Genomic DNA, 17360 nt, shown 5'->3' with positions numbered 1-17360 from the left:
AAAACAAATTTCAAACAAATTTTTAGAAGTTAACTAACAAAACATTGAAAGTTTATCAAACTTTGAATGTAATACTTATCTAAACTTTCAATTCAGCTGAATGTCAATATATTACCAAAATGAATTAATCTTTCGTTGAAATTTCGAACCAACGCCGAATTACGTCTTCAGAAAATCCGCCAGCATCTGAACCGGTTCATGTTTTGCTAGTTCTTTTATGTGCCATCGGAGAGGACATTACATTTCCGATCTAGGTTTCCTAAAAAAAACATCGTTCTTGAACACCTGACTAAAATGTTAAGCAATGAAACTTTTGTAAAATTATATTATCTGAAATTTTTAAAAACCGTTTCATAGGCAAATCAACAATTTAAAAAAATGTCATTGGTTGCAGACTGCTTCATTTTTTATTTGCAACCTGCCAAAAATGCCCAAAAATATGTAGTATGTCCTCGAAGAAAAAAATGGTGCTTTTTTTAAATCATGATTGAAAACAGCGGGAAAGAAAGTTTCATAACTAAACTGAAAATCAATCCAATAGTTTCCAAGATCAGCGAGCTGAAAAAGACACTCAAACTCATTTATCACAAATATAAGGCTTTAAGAGGCTGTAATTCAGCAACCATCAAATGTTAGGAAATTTTCTCAGCTCTTCAAAAATATGTTTGCTGGGGTGCTTTTTTCATGTCTCTTGCAACAAATCTGAACGTCTCTCGAGAAAAAAATAGGCTTGAAATACCTTTAACTTAAAAAAACGGTGAATTCTATCAAAATTAATTTTGATTCCTTTGGTCTTAAATGTTAAATATGATTATCAACCATTTATCGTTCTTTGAAAAGCGTTTCAAAATTTTAGAAATTTTTTTGGTTGGAGGTTTTTTTTGTACTATTTGACTTCCCTTAATTTATATTATTAAGCAAAGAAATGATAATAATGCAGTAGAGCAGTTCTCTACAAAATCGGTCTTTTTTCTTAAATTTTAATTTTTGTATTTTTTAATCCGACTGAAACTTTTTTGGTGCCTTCGATATGCCCAAAGAAGCCATTTTGCCATTTTTTATGGATAGGGACTACACTGGAAACAAATGATACAATGTAAAAAAAAATTGGTGATTTTAAGTTTAACTTTTTGACACTAAAACTTGATTTTCCAAAAACACAATTTTTATTTTTTTTTATTTTTGATATGTTTTAGAGGACATCAAATGCCAACTTTAGAGAAATTTCCAGGTTGTGCAAAAAATCACTGAGCGAGTTATAAATTTTTGAATCAATACTGATTTTTTTTTAAATCGAAAAATTGGTCGCAAACATTTTTCAACTTCAGATATTGCCATGCAAAGGTCTAAAAACAGGAAAATTTATGCATTCATAGCCTCACCCAAACAACCCACCATTTTCTAATGTCGATATCTCACCAACTAATGGTCCGATTTAAAAATCATCAATTTTCCTGTTTTTAAACCTCTATATCTTAGCATCTAAGGGTCGTATCAACAAAGTTACAAAGTGCAAATTATAGAGAATTTTCTAAGCTTTTCAAAAATATTTTTTCAAAGGTGGGCAAACATGTGCACTTATTTAAAAAAAAATGAAAAACTTCGACTATTTTCAAAAAAGTCACCTAAAAATGGATTTAACTTGAAAATGGTGCACTTAATCAAAATTTCACTGAAGTACTTTTTGATTTCAAATTTGATTTTACATCAAAAAATGAAGTTGAAAATTTTTTGCGACCAATATTTCGATTTTTCGAAGCAATCAGTACTGATTCAAAAATTCATAACTCGCTCAGTGATTTTTTGCACAACCTTGAAATTTCTCTAAAGTTGGCATTTGATGTCCTCTAAAACATATCAAAAAATTAAAATAAATAAAAATAGTAATTTTTTGCAAATCAAGTTTAAGCGAAAAAAAGTTAAATAAAAAATCACCAATATTTTTTTACCGTATATCATTTTTTTCCAGTGTAGTCCCTATCCATACCTACAGCTTTGCCGAAGACAACAAATCGATCAACAAATTTCTTCAAAAGATACAGATTTTTGAATTTTCATACATCATTTTTGTATGGCCAGCTGCCAAATTTGTATGAAAAATTATATGGACAAACTAATGATGCAAAATGGCTTCTTTGGGCATACCGAAGGCACCAAAAAAGTTTCAGTCGGATTAAAAAATACAAAAAAACTAACTTAATCCACCTATGTGGTTGGAGCCTTCCTCACAACAATGGCTGTACACAAGTTTCATCTATTTTTTAGTTCCGACTTCAAAAAAAAAACATCAATATCACTTAAGTGGCCATATCTCGAGACAGGGTTGCCAGATCTTCAATGTTTTAGACTCGTAGGAAAGGTCTTTTGATAATCTAACCAACGAAGGGTCGGATGATGGACCCGGACATAGTTTACATACAGTTAAGTGAGATCCAAATATATGTGAAAACACATTTTTATATATAACTTTTGAACTACTTATCGAAACTTCAATCTGTATAAAACTCGATCTATGGGACCCTAAACCAAGTCGAATGCAACAAGTTCGGGTCAAATCGGTTCAGCCAGTGCCGAGAAACATGAGCTAGTTTGTTGGTCACATACATACATACACACACACATACACACACACATACACACAGACATTTGTTCAGTTTTCGATTCTGAGTCAATATGTATACATGAAGGTGGGTCTACGACGTTTTTATACGAAGTTCATTTTTAGAGCAGGATTATAGCCTTACCTCAGTGAGGAAGGCAAAAAATCGAATGACCGAAATCTGAGAGAACTGCTCAGTAATGTGTTTAACGTCCCAGACATTTTCTCAACGATTTTTATAAGGAGGTGGTAGGATAAGCAAAACACTATAAGAAACAAAAATAAATTAAAATTGAAAAATTCAAATAAAAACACTAAAAACTAAAAAAGACAAACATTGAAGAAGAGAATTTTTAAAAATGTATTTATTTGGTATCAAATTTTGAACTACCCTAAACTCTGGGCAAAAATGCCCTGTTCCAGTGTCCGATAACCTTTGGAAAACATAGAAATTCAACTTTTTAAATTAAATATAAATACAAATTTGTTTGACCAACCCGCAGGATTGCACGGAAAAATAAATGATGCAAAATTGTTTTTGTTGAATGCATGGCCAAAGTCTCATTTTAATATATAAAAAACTAAATAAAAAAACATAAAAATATAAAAAAAATCTGCTTACAACGTAACATCTTCTACTTTGAACGTAAAATCTTTCAGAATCAAGAATGTACAATCAAAGCGAAACAAAAAAAATGCATTTTATCCATCTACATTTTCTGAACAGCCTACAACTTTGACAAAAACACGAAGTCGAAACTTCTATGAATTAGCAAACATTTGATCGTTTGGATTTGAACATAAGTAGTCGGTGGAAAAATTGTTATTCATTTCTAAAAAAATAAATTGTTGATTCATAAACCATATAAGATAGCTCAAATATATTTTATCTCTGCTACTATTATTTGTGATAAATTCAGCTTTGTTTCGATTTAAGTTTGTTTATTAAGAAACTATAAGGCTGGTACAAATATTTTTAAAAGTTTTTGTCACCCCCCCCCCCTTCAAAATTGGCCCGAAAAATCAGGGGGCAAAAAAAATATTTTTAGAATAAACTTTAAAATTTCAATGAACATTCAAGTGCAACCAACTGAAATCAAATTAAAATACATTCTTCTGCGTTTAAAATCATTTTAGCATGTTTGGGTTTATTAAAAAATCTTAATATTTTTTGAAAATTTTCGATGCAAAATCTTTTTTTTCGATACAATTTTTGTTTTTGTCAGATCTTAGATTTTTTGAAACCTAATGATTGCAAAACAACTGAACTAGTGTAAAATGCATTTTAAAACACTTTTTTCATTTAAATGTGAAGACTATGGCTTGTTATTTAAGTTTTTATATTTTTTTTATTTTTTTGCCCCCCCCTTGACCTCGGCCAGGGCCGAGGTACAAAAACTTTTTTAAATATTTGCATCGGCCTAAAAATATATTTAAAAAATTCTATGTATGTTTCCCCTTTTGTATTTTAGGACTTTATTTTTAAAATAAGAAAAAAATTATTATTTATTGAGCTATCTTCCAAAATTTCCTAATTATTCATTTTACTAAAAAGCAAAATAATTTTTTGATCTATTTTCAAACATTTAAAACTTCTCAAATAAAATCTCTCACTGTGCCACCTTCCCTTAGAACACCCGCTCTGGAAGAAAACTCTCTAGCAACCGGAAGAACGATGCTCTCCACCTGCAGGAAAGAACGAGCCAACTTTGTGCAAACCAAGAAGAGGGAAGTGCCACCACGCACCGGGCGGGCCACGGGCCGGAAATATAAACAGATCAAGGTGCGAAAAGATAAACAAGTTGTGCCAACTTTCAACATTTTCCTGCAGCCACCCTCTGTCCTTCCAGTCCTCCAGTTGGGAGGGCGAAGTGAGGAATTGTGGGTGGCGTGGGTGGAGAAACAACAATAAACGCTGTGCGCTCGATCGGTATCGACGACGACTTGGAAAAACAAACTTTGCCGGTAATCTGGCGAGAAAAATCAATTATTTATCGGGTACTCGGCTAGGTGTGTAATGGCAGTTGTCTGTGATGGTATGTGGGGGGCATTTTAGGTGGGAAGTTTGTGTTGAAACTTTTAATTAAAATTTGTCGTAACGAATGTGTTTCTAGGTGGTGACCTGAATATTTGATAAGGTTAAAAATATCGATGAGCTTAGATTACTTGTGACAATTACACGATGTTTTTCAAGGTTTCTTATTTAGTTTTTGTCGTTTCAAATCTTAGTTTGAATATTGGAACTAAGATAATAAAAAAAAAACCTTTAAGGGTTTCTGTACATTCATCATATTAAGCACCCAACTTCATCAAGTTTGTCTTCATTTTCATCGGTCCCATGTGTGTTTGCTTTTCCAAAAGTTAACAACCTCTGCCACAATCGAAGTTGATTGAGTGGAATGTGCTCCCCTCTGCAACCCTGACCCAATGACCGATGACGAAGAAGAGAAAAAAAAGCCCAGATGTTACACATTCTGTCGAAGGTTCCAATCGGGAATTTATGGACCCTTCTTACCTCTTCAATTCCGTGACCTGGGGCCACACACGCCAATGGCAACATGACTTAACTCTTTTCCCCGTTAATCCAAAAGAAAATCACAAACTTTTATCCCAGCACAGCCGACAGCCTACCCAAACCGGGGTCAAAGTTCAAAAGTGGAAGACTTCCGAAAGGCACAAAAAAGGGAAATTAAGAGTTAAGTTATTCGTGCACTTTCCGCCCCGACAAAGACCATTCCCGGGGCCATTTCTAATGGCAAACTTGGGACCCGTTCGGCAGCTTGTTACAATTCTTTACGATTTGTGTTTCAACCCAATATGGCGGTCGTCATCTTCCCCGCCGAACGTTCCCATTTGAGCCAATCGAATTAGGATGAATAAATAAGAGTTCTACTGTGGAGCTTGGTCGGGCGGTGGGATGGCTAAAGTTTAGCCATTTCCGAAGGCATTTTACGAGCTTGGGAGCCGTTTTTCACCGAACATTAGTAGCCATTCGGCCGGAAGATGTACGGCTGGACGGGCACAGAAGGCAGATATAGATAGTTGATTGTTTGACATTTGGCTCATCAGAACCTGTTTGGGAACTGGTTATTGGACAAACAGCTAACTTAAATGGTTCGATAGAAGAAGACTTCAACTTTTTTTAATATTTATGTGTTATTATGATTTATATAAATTTATTATTTTCAGCTTTGAACACTAGTTTTAGAACTAGTTTTTTTTTGTTTAAATAACCGTCATTGTCAACTTTGGATAAACATAATCTGATTTGAGGTTTTTAAACGACTTTTTACTTGAATATTTTAAGCATAACATTTATCCTATTCCTCATAATTCAATTCTTCAGAATACCATTCCTCAGAAATCTAATCGCCGGGATGGCCCATTCCTCAAAAAAAGAGTGAACCATGTCCCAGAATTGTTTGTTGTTGTTGTTTTTTTCCCACAGAATTAAATTAATTTTTAAAGAGAATAAATTATGAAACACATGGAAATATTATGATCATTTTGGTAAATTCAATCTTTATCAGTTTTATGTTACTCAACCAATTTAATCATTTTTTTAAATCTTCTAATCTTACTCAAAAGAAGGATAAATCTCTAAGGTTCATAGTTCGCTTAAAAAATATTTTTTTATACTTTCAGAAACAAAAAACAAAAAAAAAAACAAAAAACAAAAAACGAAAAACAAAAAACAAAAAACGAAAAACAAAAAACAAAAAACAAAAAACAAAAAACAAAAAACAAAAAACAAAAAACAAAAAACAAAAAACAAAAAACAAAAAACAAAAAACAAAAACAAAAAACAAAAACAAAAAACAAAAACAAAAACAAAAACAAAAAACAAAACAAAAAACAAAAACAAAAAACAAAAACAAAAACAAAAAACAAAAACAAAAATTAAAAACGAAAAACAAAAACAAAACAAAAACAAAAAACAAAAACAAAAACAAAAACAAAAAAAAAAAAAAAACAAAAAACAAAAAACAAAAAACAAAAAACAAAAAACAAAAAACAAAAAACAAAAAACAAAAAACAAAAAACAAAAAACAAAAAACAAAAAACAAAAAACAAAAAACAAAAACAAAAAACAAAAAACAAAAAACAAAAAACAAAAACAAAAACAAAAAACAAAAACAAAAACAAAAACAAAATTAAAAACGAAAAACAAAAACAAAAAACAAAAACAAAAAACAAAAAACAAAAACAAAAAACAAAAAACAAAAACAAAAAACAAAAAACAAAAAACAAAAAACAAAAAACAAAAAACAAAAAACAAAAAACAAAAAACAAAAAAAAAAAAAACAAAAAACAAAAAACAAAAAACAAAAAACAAAAAACAAAAAACAAAAAACAAAAAACAAAAAACAAAAAACAAAAAACAAAAAACAAAAAACAAAAAACAAAAAACAAAAAACAAAACAAAAACAAAAACAAAAAACAAAAAACAAAAAACAAAAACAAAAACAAAAACAAAAAACAAAAACAAAAAACAAAAAACAAAAACAAAAAACAAAAAAAAAAAAAAAAAAAAAAACAAAAAACAAAAAACAAAAAACAAAAAACAAAAAACAAAAAACAAAAAACAAAAAACAAAAAACAAAAAACAAAAACAAAAAACAAAAACAAAAAACAAAAAAAATAAAAACCAATTTTTTTTTGGGAATAACTTTAGGAAAATGACTCTGGTTCGCCAAATTTTCGGCACAAGTCACTTTAATAAAGTTATCATCAAAAATCCATAATAAAACACTCTCAATTATCGACGACTCCATCCTCCCACAAAAGACAATCCACTCAGACTATAAGCTTCGTCTGCCGCCGCCATTAATCTTGTCACGATCTATAAATTGGTCTGCGGCCGGCCCGATTTAATCCCTAATAAATTCACCATCCAAAATTGGCAGATTGTCGCGCGGAAATCCGTCACCAAATCCTCGTCTGTCTCCCAAGTCAGCAGAAACGAGCACCGAACGATGCAATGCAATGACTGTTTTCAATTTCCTCGTGGCCACTTTGCTGCTGCCACACCGCCCACCAGTCCGGGAACGTTTTCACGGAAATGGAAAATTAGATTCTCCATCTTGTGTCGGGAGGTGGGAAGGGGGAGGTTCTCCATGATGATCTTTCTTCATCAGAACACTGACTGTTGAATCCTCTGGGGAGTGACGGACGGGAGGCCGGAATTGGTCCACTTTGGTAATTGAATTTATTTGAATTTATTTTATTTGATTGCTTGCCATAAGAGCCCACAAGGGGTCTGGGAAATTCAAATTTTGTGGACACACTGCAAATGGACACGTGGAAGGACATGTTCGAAGATTGCCATGTCGGTTAAATTAATTTCCGAGTTACGTTCTTGAGAAAATACTTTTGGCATGGAGATAGAGTCAGCTACTGACGGCTATGGCGAGATTCCAACCGATAAGATGAGAACGGAAATAATGACAAATTCCTGCTTGATTGGATCGGATTTGCTCGGGACTTGGTTGATTATGGAGCTGCTTCGTGGGCAGCGAATTAGTTTCAAATTGGATATTTATCATGTTTGTGTAACCTTAATATATCAGATAATTTGTAGAAATTTTAAGTTAAGCTAAAAAACACCACGGATTTTTGGTTGACATGTGCTATCAATATGCGCTTAAATTCCCATTTTGTTACGATGCATGTGATGCCAGATGTCAGCAGAATTTGCCAGTTTGTCATACATTGCCCCCCTTATTACAGAACAATGAAATCCAACATCCCAATGAATATTTTTGATGACAGTATTTCTTCCGAAAGATTAAACACTGCGCACGCAACATCTGCAAGCGATTAACAGCGAAAAGATTGAAAGGAATTCACAGTAAAAAAAATCTGTGTAAAATCGTATGCAAAAGCATGCGCATCACCTTTGTGAGCAAAAGCATCTTGCATTCAAATCTGCTATCAAATATTAAATTGAAACTATCGTCGTTTGATTGCGTGTCGTCATAAAAAAATGCTCTATCTTTGTTTGACATTTTCCAAGACTGCAGGAAAACCCTCCGGAAAAGCCACATCGCCGGTGTTATTTTTGTCGGCCAAGAATGGGAGACCGTCATTCTTTGAGGCCTCCCACCCACCTCACACACAAAAATGTTTCTCATCAAGCTGGAGGGGAGGCGGGACTGCAAAGACAAAAAAGACTCATTCGCTGATATTAGGGCGGGAAAAAATTGCAGGAAGGTGAAATTTATACTGGCAGACATTTTTCATCCTGAATGAAGCGAAAGAGAGATAGAGGGCATTCCTTTGTGCGGTTATTTAGGAGTGGATCTCACAAAACAAACGGAAGAAGGCGCTTCAGCACGTTCAGTAGGGGGCTTTCCTCGGGAATTGTGTGGGAATTTGGCTTCTGTGACGTGGAAAATTCGTCTCAAGTATGATACTAATTGCCCCAGGATTCATTTTCGTTTGAGCGAAGGGGAGAAAGCAAACAGTTTGCACAAGGCTTTGTTTTTTTGCTTTTTATGTCATTTTAAAGTTTTCCGTTTATTTGTGGTGGAGATTTATATGAGTGGCGATTAGTTCTTGCATTCATATATAATAGTTTGTCTCATTTTAAAGTGTAAAAACAACATGTTTCAATAATGTTTATTTTGTCGGTGAATGATAGGTGAATGATAGCTCGTCCAATTTCCCATAAGTTAGTAAATTGCTAACAACTGAAAATAGAATATTTTTTTTCAGTGTGGTAGAAACCTGGATAGTAAATTAGCTTACTTAAATATCAAAACGAGTCAATTCAAAAAGCTGTGACAGGCAAACTTTGGACGAGCTTTCCGGTAAAAATATTTACGAGACTGAAAAACTAAGTCTGTCATATAGAAATTGCCGAAAACTACCAAAAAACCGTTTTTCAGCATTTTTATTTATAAAACCACTGTATCTTCCCAAGGACTGGACATAGGACAATGGTCAATTTGGAGACTTTTATGTAAAATTGTCTGGGAAATCGATTCCCACTACCGGTTTTTCAAAATTTCGACGTTAAGATCACTTTTCAAAAAAACAGTTTTACCACCCTGCATTTTTCGTCAGTCTTTTGGTAACATTTTAGGTTATTTCCTCAAAAATTTTGAACGAAAAAACAATCGTGACATAACCTTTAAATTTAAGTTTTAGACTTAAAAATCAAATTTCTCATAGAAGTGGCGTGTATTTTTACTTCAGGGTAGTTTTTTTCAGAAAGCCCGTCCAATTTCCTACAAGTTTGTCTTTGACCACTTTTTGATACGACACAACGGCTTCGAGTTACAGTAATTTTTAAATTGCTAAATACATTTTTTTAAATACCTTACGCCCTTCTCAAATGTTATTTTCGTGTACTATTGGCTCCATATACACAAAAATGGCTTATATAGGCCTAGGATAACATGTCTACAAAGTTTCATTAAATCGGAAAGGGGCGGGTACAAAAGTACCAGAAAAAAATCCTGAATTGAGGTGGTATTGCTCCTAAGAATAAAAATAGTTATACCCATCAAATATCCGTTTTTTCCAATCCGGCCATTACACAAAATATTGAATTGCGCAAAATTACTTTTTTTTAATGTAATTTTTTGATATGTTTCAGATGACGAAAAAAAATTTCTGATTTTCCGTTGCGATTTTGAAGAGAGTTTGGGGTGGGGAGGCATAAACTTTGAAAAATATTAGCAACGACTTTATAGCCACTAAAATCATCATCATTTTTGGTTAAAACGTTCCTTTTTTAAATGCAGCCATTCCACGTCAAACAGGAAGTCTCCAACTCAAAACTGCTCCGATTTGGCTCAAATTTGGAGTGGGGGTTCTTTGGACCAAATAATTAGACCCGTATTTTTTTGTTTGGCGATTAGGGTGGTCCTATCCGAAATAGGGTGATCCAACAAATTACGTTTTTCGTCGATTTTCGCAAAAAAACACATTTTTCAAAAAATCATATCTCCGGAACGGCTGAACCAATTTTGGAGCGCCACAATTTGAAAGAAAGGTTATTAGTTGGGTTTTTAAGGAAAAATATGTTGAGGTCCAAAAAAACTAGCTGAATATTTGAAAAGGTCCTATGAAAATTTCATTTGCCGATTTCAAGGTCTCGGTACCAAAGAGCCTATGCCTGAAAATATGTTTCCCTGATTCCTTGTAATATTTTACATAACATTTAAAAAAATTGCGAATATCCATTAACACGTTTCAGAGATATGATTTTTTGAACATAAAAACTGGGGTTTTCGATGCGCCGCGCGCAAAAACTGAAAAATGACGAAAACGGGTAAAAATCAACTTTTTTCACTAAAACTGTGATAACTCAAAAATTTCAGCGATGACCTATATATGTTTAGGTACCAAATTTTTTATAATTGAAAGACGCAAATTTTGGTACCCTAACATGTATAGGTCATCGCTGAAATTTTCAAGTTATTGCAGTTTTAGTGAAAAAAGTTGATTTTTACCCGTTGACGTTGACCATCTCTGAAAATATAGTTTTTTCGCAAAGTTTATTAAATTTCCTACAAATTTGCTAAAGAGACATTCATGTTTGGACAATTCCTTGCTGATATACAATCTCTGAAAACAAGCAAACAGGGAAAATACAGTTTTTCTGCACCACCAAAATAACGTCGATTCAGGAAGGATAACTGCACCAATATATTTCTTAATTATTATTTTTTGAATGATTTGAAATTTTTTGATAGCTTCATGAAAATGTTTCTTTGGTCATAGTTAAATTTTCAAGAGAAATGTCTCATTTTATCAAATTTAATTAAATCGTGAGATGATACCATCTGTAAGACCGTTAAAATTTTAATACCACTTCGGAAAGTTGATATTCTAACTTTTCTCTGAACCACAAATAAAAATACAAAAATGGATGAAAAATCTGGATACAGTGATTTTTTTAAGTTTGCGGTTGAAGCGAACCCAATACCTTGTAACCTATCGCTTGTACGTAGTACAATCTCTGGTCACAATGCTTCGCATCATCCTGTCAAACTGAACCGTAGGGACAAGTTAGGATATTGTAATCAACCATTACACTTAAACAACATACAATACATGGTATCCCTATTCCTAAAACGGTTAGCACGACTCACATCTCTTTGAGCAATTTTCGAAATACGCAAGAACAAAGACTTAAAATTAATAAAAGGGACTTCGTCATTTTGAATCGTCCTCATTTGCCGCTACCGACCAGAGTCCGTTACACATACTCTGGTCAAACGAAGAATTTGTGATCGTTCTGTAATTTAAAGTGCTGTGAATATCTGTTATTTGTACCCAGCATTCCTGTAGCCGGCGAAATGGTAAATTTAGTTCTTGTATTTTTGAGTCGTGTCTAATTAGTGTCTTAATTGTTAATTGTAGTGTCAGGGAGTTGGTCCCAACCCGCACTATCCAAACTAACCGTCAAGGACCGCGCTCTACGCTAAAAGTGGTCGTTTGGTTGGTGGTGCAAGGAGTTAACAAGATTGTGGTAAATATTAAAACAAAACGTTAAAGCTAGAAAAAGTGATTAGAAATGAACTCCCTTCACAGAACCTCCAAGTTGGCAGAGCGCACCAACCCGAGAATCTGTTAGAGCGCAATGGCGGAGGCCATCCGGTGAGTTCATTGTTACCACAGTTACACAAAGCACATGTACTAAACCAAAACTTAAACGTACAGGTTTTTTTATCCAAGACAAAGACACAAAACCAAAGACACCAAAACCGTTGCTGCGCCAGGCCTGGCCGGAGGAAGAACCTCCGACTTGACTCGACCATCGCGGGATACACTAGAACACACGAACACACACACACATGGTTAGGTTAGTTTTAAAAACGACGAAAAATAATAAATTAGGACAATTAAACGCAATAAACATGACTCTTTCCATAACCCAAAGCGACGATCTTTTGTGATTCTTTTTGCCAGGACAGTGCGATTGGCTGAATCGAACCAGGATTGTGAAAAGGTAGGTACAATTCTAGCAAAACAATGCCAAAGGGCCGTTGTGGGTTAATATACAAAGAGTGTATCCCTTTCATGCCAGATGTAAACATTCTCTAGCGTGAGCAGGACACACTCTTTGTTTACAAACCCACAACGCACTATGGGGTTTCAGGCGGCCATAAATCGAAAAACCGACATACTCTAATTATTTTTTTGGTATTTTTTTTTTCGAAAATAAACATTCTAACTAAGAAAAATCCGGAGTTTGAAAGTTGTAGGTTCAAAATTCACTGAATTGCAGACCTTCAAAGGCGAAAATGGTAAGAAAAAACATGTTTTTTGACAAAAAAAATTATTATTTTTCAAAAAAACAAAAAAAAAATTATTTTTTTTGTGTAGCTGTTTATGTATTTTTTCCTGCATCATTATATATATATTCAGAAAGGTAATTGATTCAACTTTTCAATAATATTTTACAAAACACACTTTTACAGGCTGAAAAAAATAATAAAAATCAAAAAAGATGGATTTTTATTCAAAATTTAGTTTTTTTCAACTTTGTTAATGGAGTACTTTTTTTGTGTGCATTTGTGCGATCTGAAAATTTTGCAGCTTAAAATTTGAACCATGTCCTAACTTGTCTCCAAATTTCAAAGTGCACTTATGTGCACTTTTGAGTTATGCCATTTTGAACATTTTGATTCATGCAAGGAAATTAATGATTTCGCGTATACGCTTGGTTAAAATCACATTATTTACCTGCGGAGGCAGAAATGACGTACCTGCTATGTATGTTTTGAAACTGATTTGATATTCATGACTTTGTTGGTACTTAGGTACGTTTAATAAAATTAGAAATTCCTATTCTAAGTATTTTACAGAAACGATTCGTCGAATATTCGTATCAGTTCGTTGTTGTGTTCTTTTGAAAGTATGGATAATAATACCGTAGTGTCCCTATACGATATAACGAAGCACTATTCTGAAAACGTGAGAACTGCTTTCGAGTATATTTGTAAGAATTACAACATTGCAGAACCATCACATGATCAACTCAGGGAAAAACCACAGAGGAAAAACTACGCACGTTGTTCTGTAGCTTCAAAACGAGGTTTACAAAAGCACATAGAAGAAGTTCATATTTTAAGTAATCTAACGACAATCGGTTACATAGTGATTTTGATTTAGAAGAATTTATCGTGGAAAAAGTGAATTTTGCAAGTGGATCAACCAAAAACGTGGACGAGAATCCATACAATGTTCCATAAAATAAACCGTCTAAAATTCTAAAACACCGCAAAAATCAAATTTTAATTGGAGGAGGGGGTCTTCAAAGAGAGGTGGATTTTAGCTCAAGAAAAAGGAGGAGATTGAACGTAAATCAGAAACTTTAACATAGCATAAACCGCCATTCCATGCATCAAATAGACAGAGCAAGAATATTAAAATTCACCACTTTAATGCATGTGGCCTCAAATATATGAAAAAATCGAAAATGAAACTTTTTTTTTGGAAAAATATCAAATTTCATTTGTTTTCATTATACTAAGTACAAACAACACAAAAAAGTCACAGAAAAGCAAAAAAATATTTTTGGCCGCTCGCTTATATGGAAATACCCCATAGTGCAACGGCCCTTTGGCATTTTTTTGCTTGAATTCGCCTTCCCCACGTCAAATGTGAGCAGTTGCAGATTTCTACATTTCTCTCTCTTCTCCAAGAGTCTCAAGTTCTGGTTTTTATTTAATTTTTAATTAATGAACTAGTGGTGGTATTTGCCCCCTAGTTCGTTATTACAACCTCATGAGTTTTTTTTATCAATACCGATAGAGGGTTAACTTGTCTAGTTGTCGTAGCCAATGCTGTCATCTTTGGAACCTTTTTTGAGCTTATTCAAAGCATTAAGTTTATTGAACCTTGGAAAACAAACATCAATCGTTCGCAATAAAATTAGGCACACCACACATTCCAGATTTACTTACTTCTCAACTCAACCGCAGATCTTCCGCATACCAGGTTCATTAGATATTCCACGCATCGATTGCTTCCATCTTGCGTCGGGTTTGTGGTGTTTACACCACCAAATTCACAACCTCATCAAATCCTCTCCCCCCACTCCCACAAATCAAGTGAGCGATTCACGACCGCCTTCAACACCTCCAAACCTGCCCATAAATCCTTACCGCTAGAAGATAAAAAAAAAACTCACCTTAAACGGGTCCCGGTCGTGCTGCGTCTGGTTGATGTAGACCGACGTTCGCCGGCCGATGATCGAGCGGCATCCGATGGAGCTGCTGCGCCGTCCGGACGTCCGGTCCGCCGTAACCTGCAGCATCGTCCCGTAAAGTTGATTTCTCGCAATCCAATAAAGGCTTCCCTGCTACACGGAAGAGGGAAACTTGGGGGGCGTGAAAAGCTCTTTACACCGCAATCAATGCGATTCGTTCAATCCCAAATCGGCTATTATACGAGGCGCTTCTTCGTGGATTTTCGCACTGAATAAAAAAGCTATCGCAGCACTTGCCACACATGCCAGGTAATCCTTTAATCCCACACTATTGATAAATCGAAGATTTTTTTTTCACCACTTTCACTGTGAAATTGAATTGAAATTGAACCGAACGAACGAAAATGAAATATGGAATTTTCACTTTAAAATATGGCTGCGATTTTGGTTGCAATTTTTCATTCACCTTATGCCACTTCCTTCAATTTGCTCGAACGAAAGACAACCCCTTCTTTAGTTACACTTCACACTGAAAGGGGGGAAAAGCAAGATAACAAAAAGAACTTGATTCAATTGGAGAAAATTTCACCAGAGTGTGCTTCCATTATGATGCAAAAAGATCCGGGTACACTATTTCTCACTTCCGGTGCAACCGAAAAATGGGCCAAATCATGGAGAGCTTCGACGATGGCGATGGGAAATTATGATGTCGGTGAGCAGCTGGTGCATGAATTTTTCTATTTTTGGGTGAGATTGCTGGAAAAGATGAAGAAGAAAACATGGTTATTGAAGATGCTCAATCTGCCTGGAAAAATCAATTTCATTTTTTAAGTATCGAAAATGCACTGTGATTTAATGAAAATTGACGAAATTGGAATTTTTGCAACTCTAAAGTTGCTATATTAGCATTTTTTAGAGGAAATTCAAATGGTTTGTTATCAATTATCCATTCAATTACTTGAGACTCTACAACAACTCATAGCTTTTGTGAGGTTTCCAGCTTGCTGTCAAGCTAAATCTTATTCTAATATTAACTAGAAAAGTTTTCCATGTAAATTTCTTCGTCCACTCTGATGATTTCGTTGCGTTCCATTGGTCGCTGGCAGCAGGACTCCTCCTCCCACGAGGACAACAATACCACAGCAATTTCATCCCGATGGGTTACACAGCCAACCAAAAATCACCATTGTGGGTGGCGAGTGACTTACATCAGCTAATTTGCATGTAAATGAACGAAATCACAACTTTCTCGAGCATAACTTTGCAGTGCGACACGGTCCGAGTGCACTGGCGAAATTATTAGCCCTGAACAAACCAGAAGACCAGACAAAAAAATATGACTGAAAAAAAGGTCCCAGGACAAACTGTTGTCAAGGTTTTGGGGCACGGAAGGCAAATTGGCGAGCTTCGCGAAAGGTCACCGTGAGCTGAAAGGTTGAATTAGTGCGGGAAAAATGATGGTATTTTGTCATTTATGCAGATGAGCTACCGCAAAACTCTTTGTCAAAATAATTTGTCATGCTGGGAAGTTCTAATTGACAGCCCGGCGAATAAGGTTGACGCAGAGCGCTTGTCAACCTGGGGCTGCGTCAAACTGACTGTGTTTTATGTTAATCATGGAACAAATAAAAAAATACAGTAGCATCAATTGAAATCTTAAAAAATCACATTACAAATTAAATTTTTTATGTTAATTAAATTACGAGAATAACTAAACAAAATTTGACTAAATCCACACAGTTCTAAAAGACATTCCACAATCTAGTAAAATTTCTATAAACATTTTTGATAAAAATCATTTCTGATGGTAATATATTAAACGTTTTTTTAATGTTTTTAAAATTAAATGCAATACAAATCAGTCAGGCGGTGTGATCATTTGCAAATAACCCAATCAATAAAAAGGAAATGAAGATTTTCAATGTCATAATGAAAAGGAAATAGTTGCAAGGAACACCAAATCTCTATGAACCAGCCATTCACACATGTTGTAAAATTGTTGTTTCTGAAAATAAATGAATTGAATTGAATTTTAAATGTCAGACATGTTCCAGGATCCACCACTGACATTTTCGAAATGCACTTAGTGCCATTTTCCGGATGACCTGTCAATTGGTCAACAACATATTTTATTTTCGCTCAATTTTTATTCCCCCCAAAAAACAAGCACTTGTCAGGAGGTCAATTCATTTTTCGCCCCTTTTCTCGAAATTCATTCATCATCAACCAAAATCAACCTTCATTTGCACACTCAAACACACGCAGCGTAAAAAAAGCGGTTCAATTTATTGGATTCCGGGTGACAGTTCGAATCAACAGACAGAATTCGGCAGATGTCTGGCCAAATGGTACGGTATTGGTTGTTTGCACAAATAAAAGCATAATTTCGCGGTCAGATGAAACCGCACCACCACAACGCACACATCCCGCAGTGGGTGGTGGAAAATGTGATGGAGCAAAATCAATTACGGTTTTTTTTTTTGGCAATCGAAACTGATAAAATATTATATTTCTAATATAATTTATATGGGATTTTTTTTTTACTTATTGAACAGTTCATTACGAAATCGATCTTTTTTATTTTATTTAAAT

The 17360-nt window shown here is 34.3% G+C and overlaps 1 protein-coding gene across 3 annotated transcripts in view; it reads right to left on the bottom strand.

Annotated features, from left to right (window-relative positions):
• LOC6039836 overlaps nt 1–17360 on the bottom strand; it is a 195366-nt gene that overhangs the window by 120776 nt on the left and 57230 nt on the right. Inside the window, exons 2-4 of one of the 3 annotated variants that reach the window (XM_038254183.1) lie at nt 15358–15524; nt 15235–15297; nt 14751–15134 (exon numbers count right to left, since the gene is read on the bottom strand). In XM_038254183.1, the coding sequence (XP_038110111.1) occupies nt 14751–14876 (126 nt within the window). In that variant the 5' untranslated portion in view covers nt 14877–15134; nt 15235–15297; nt 15358–15524. Of the gene's footprint in view, nt 1–14750; nt 15525–17360 lie in introns of all 3 variants that reach the window. The other 2 variants (XM_038254181.1, XM_038254182.1) reach the window with 2 other exon arrangements.

This window comes from Culex quinquefasciatus, chromosome 2 (assembly GCF_015732765.1).
Source record: "Culex quinquefasciatus strain JHB chromosome 2, VPISU_Cqui_1.0_pri_paternal, whole genome shotgun sequence".
Lineage (NCBI taxonomy): Eukaryota > Metazoa > Arthropoda > Insecta > Diptera > Culicidae > Culex > Culex quinquefasciatus.
This window is presented reverse-complemented; position numbering and strand designations above follow the sequence as displayed.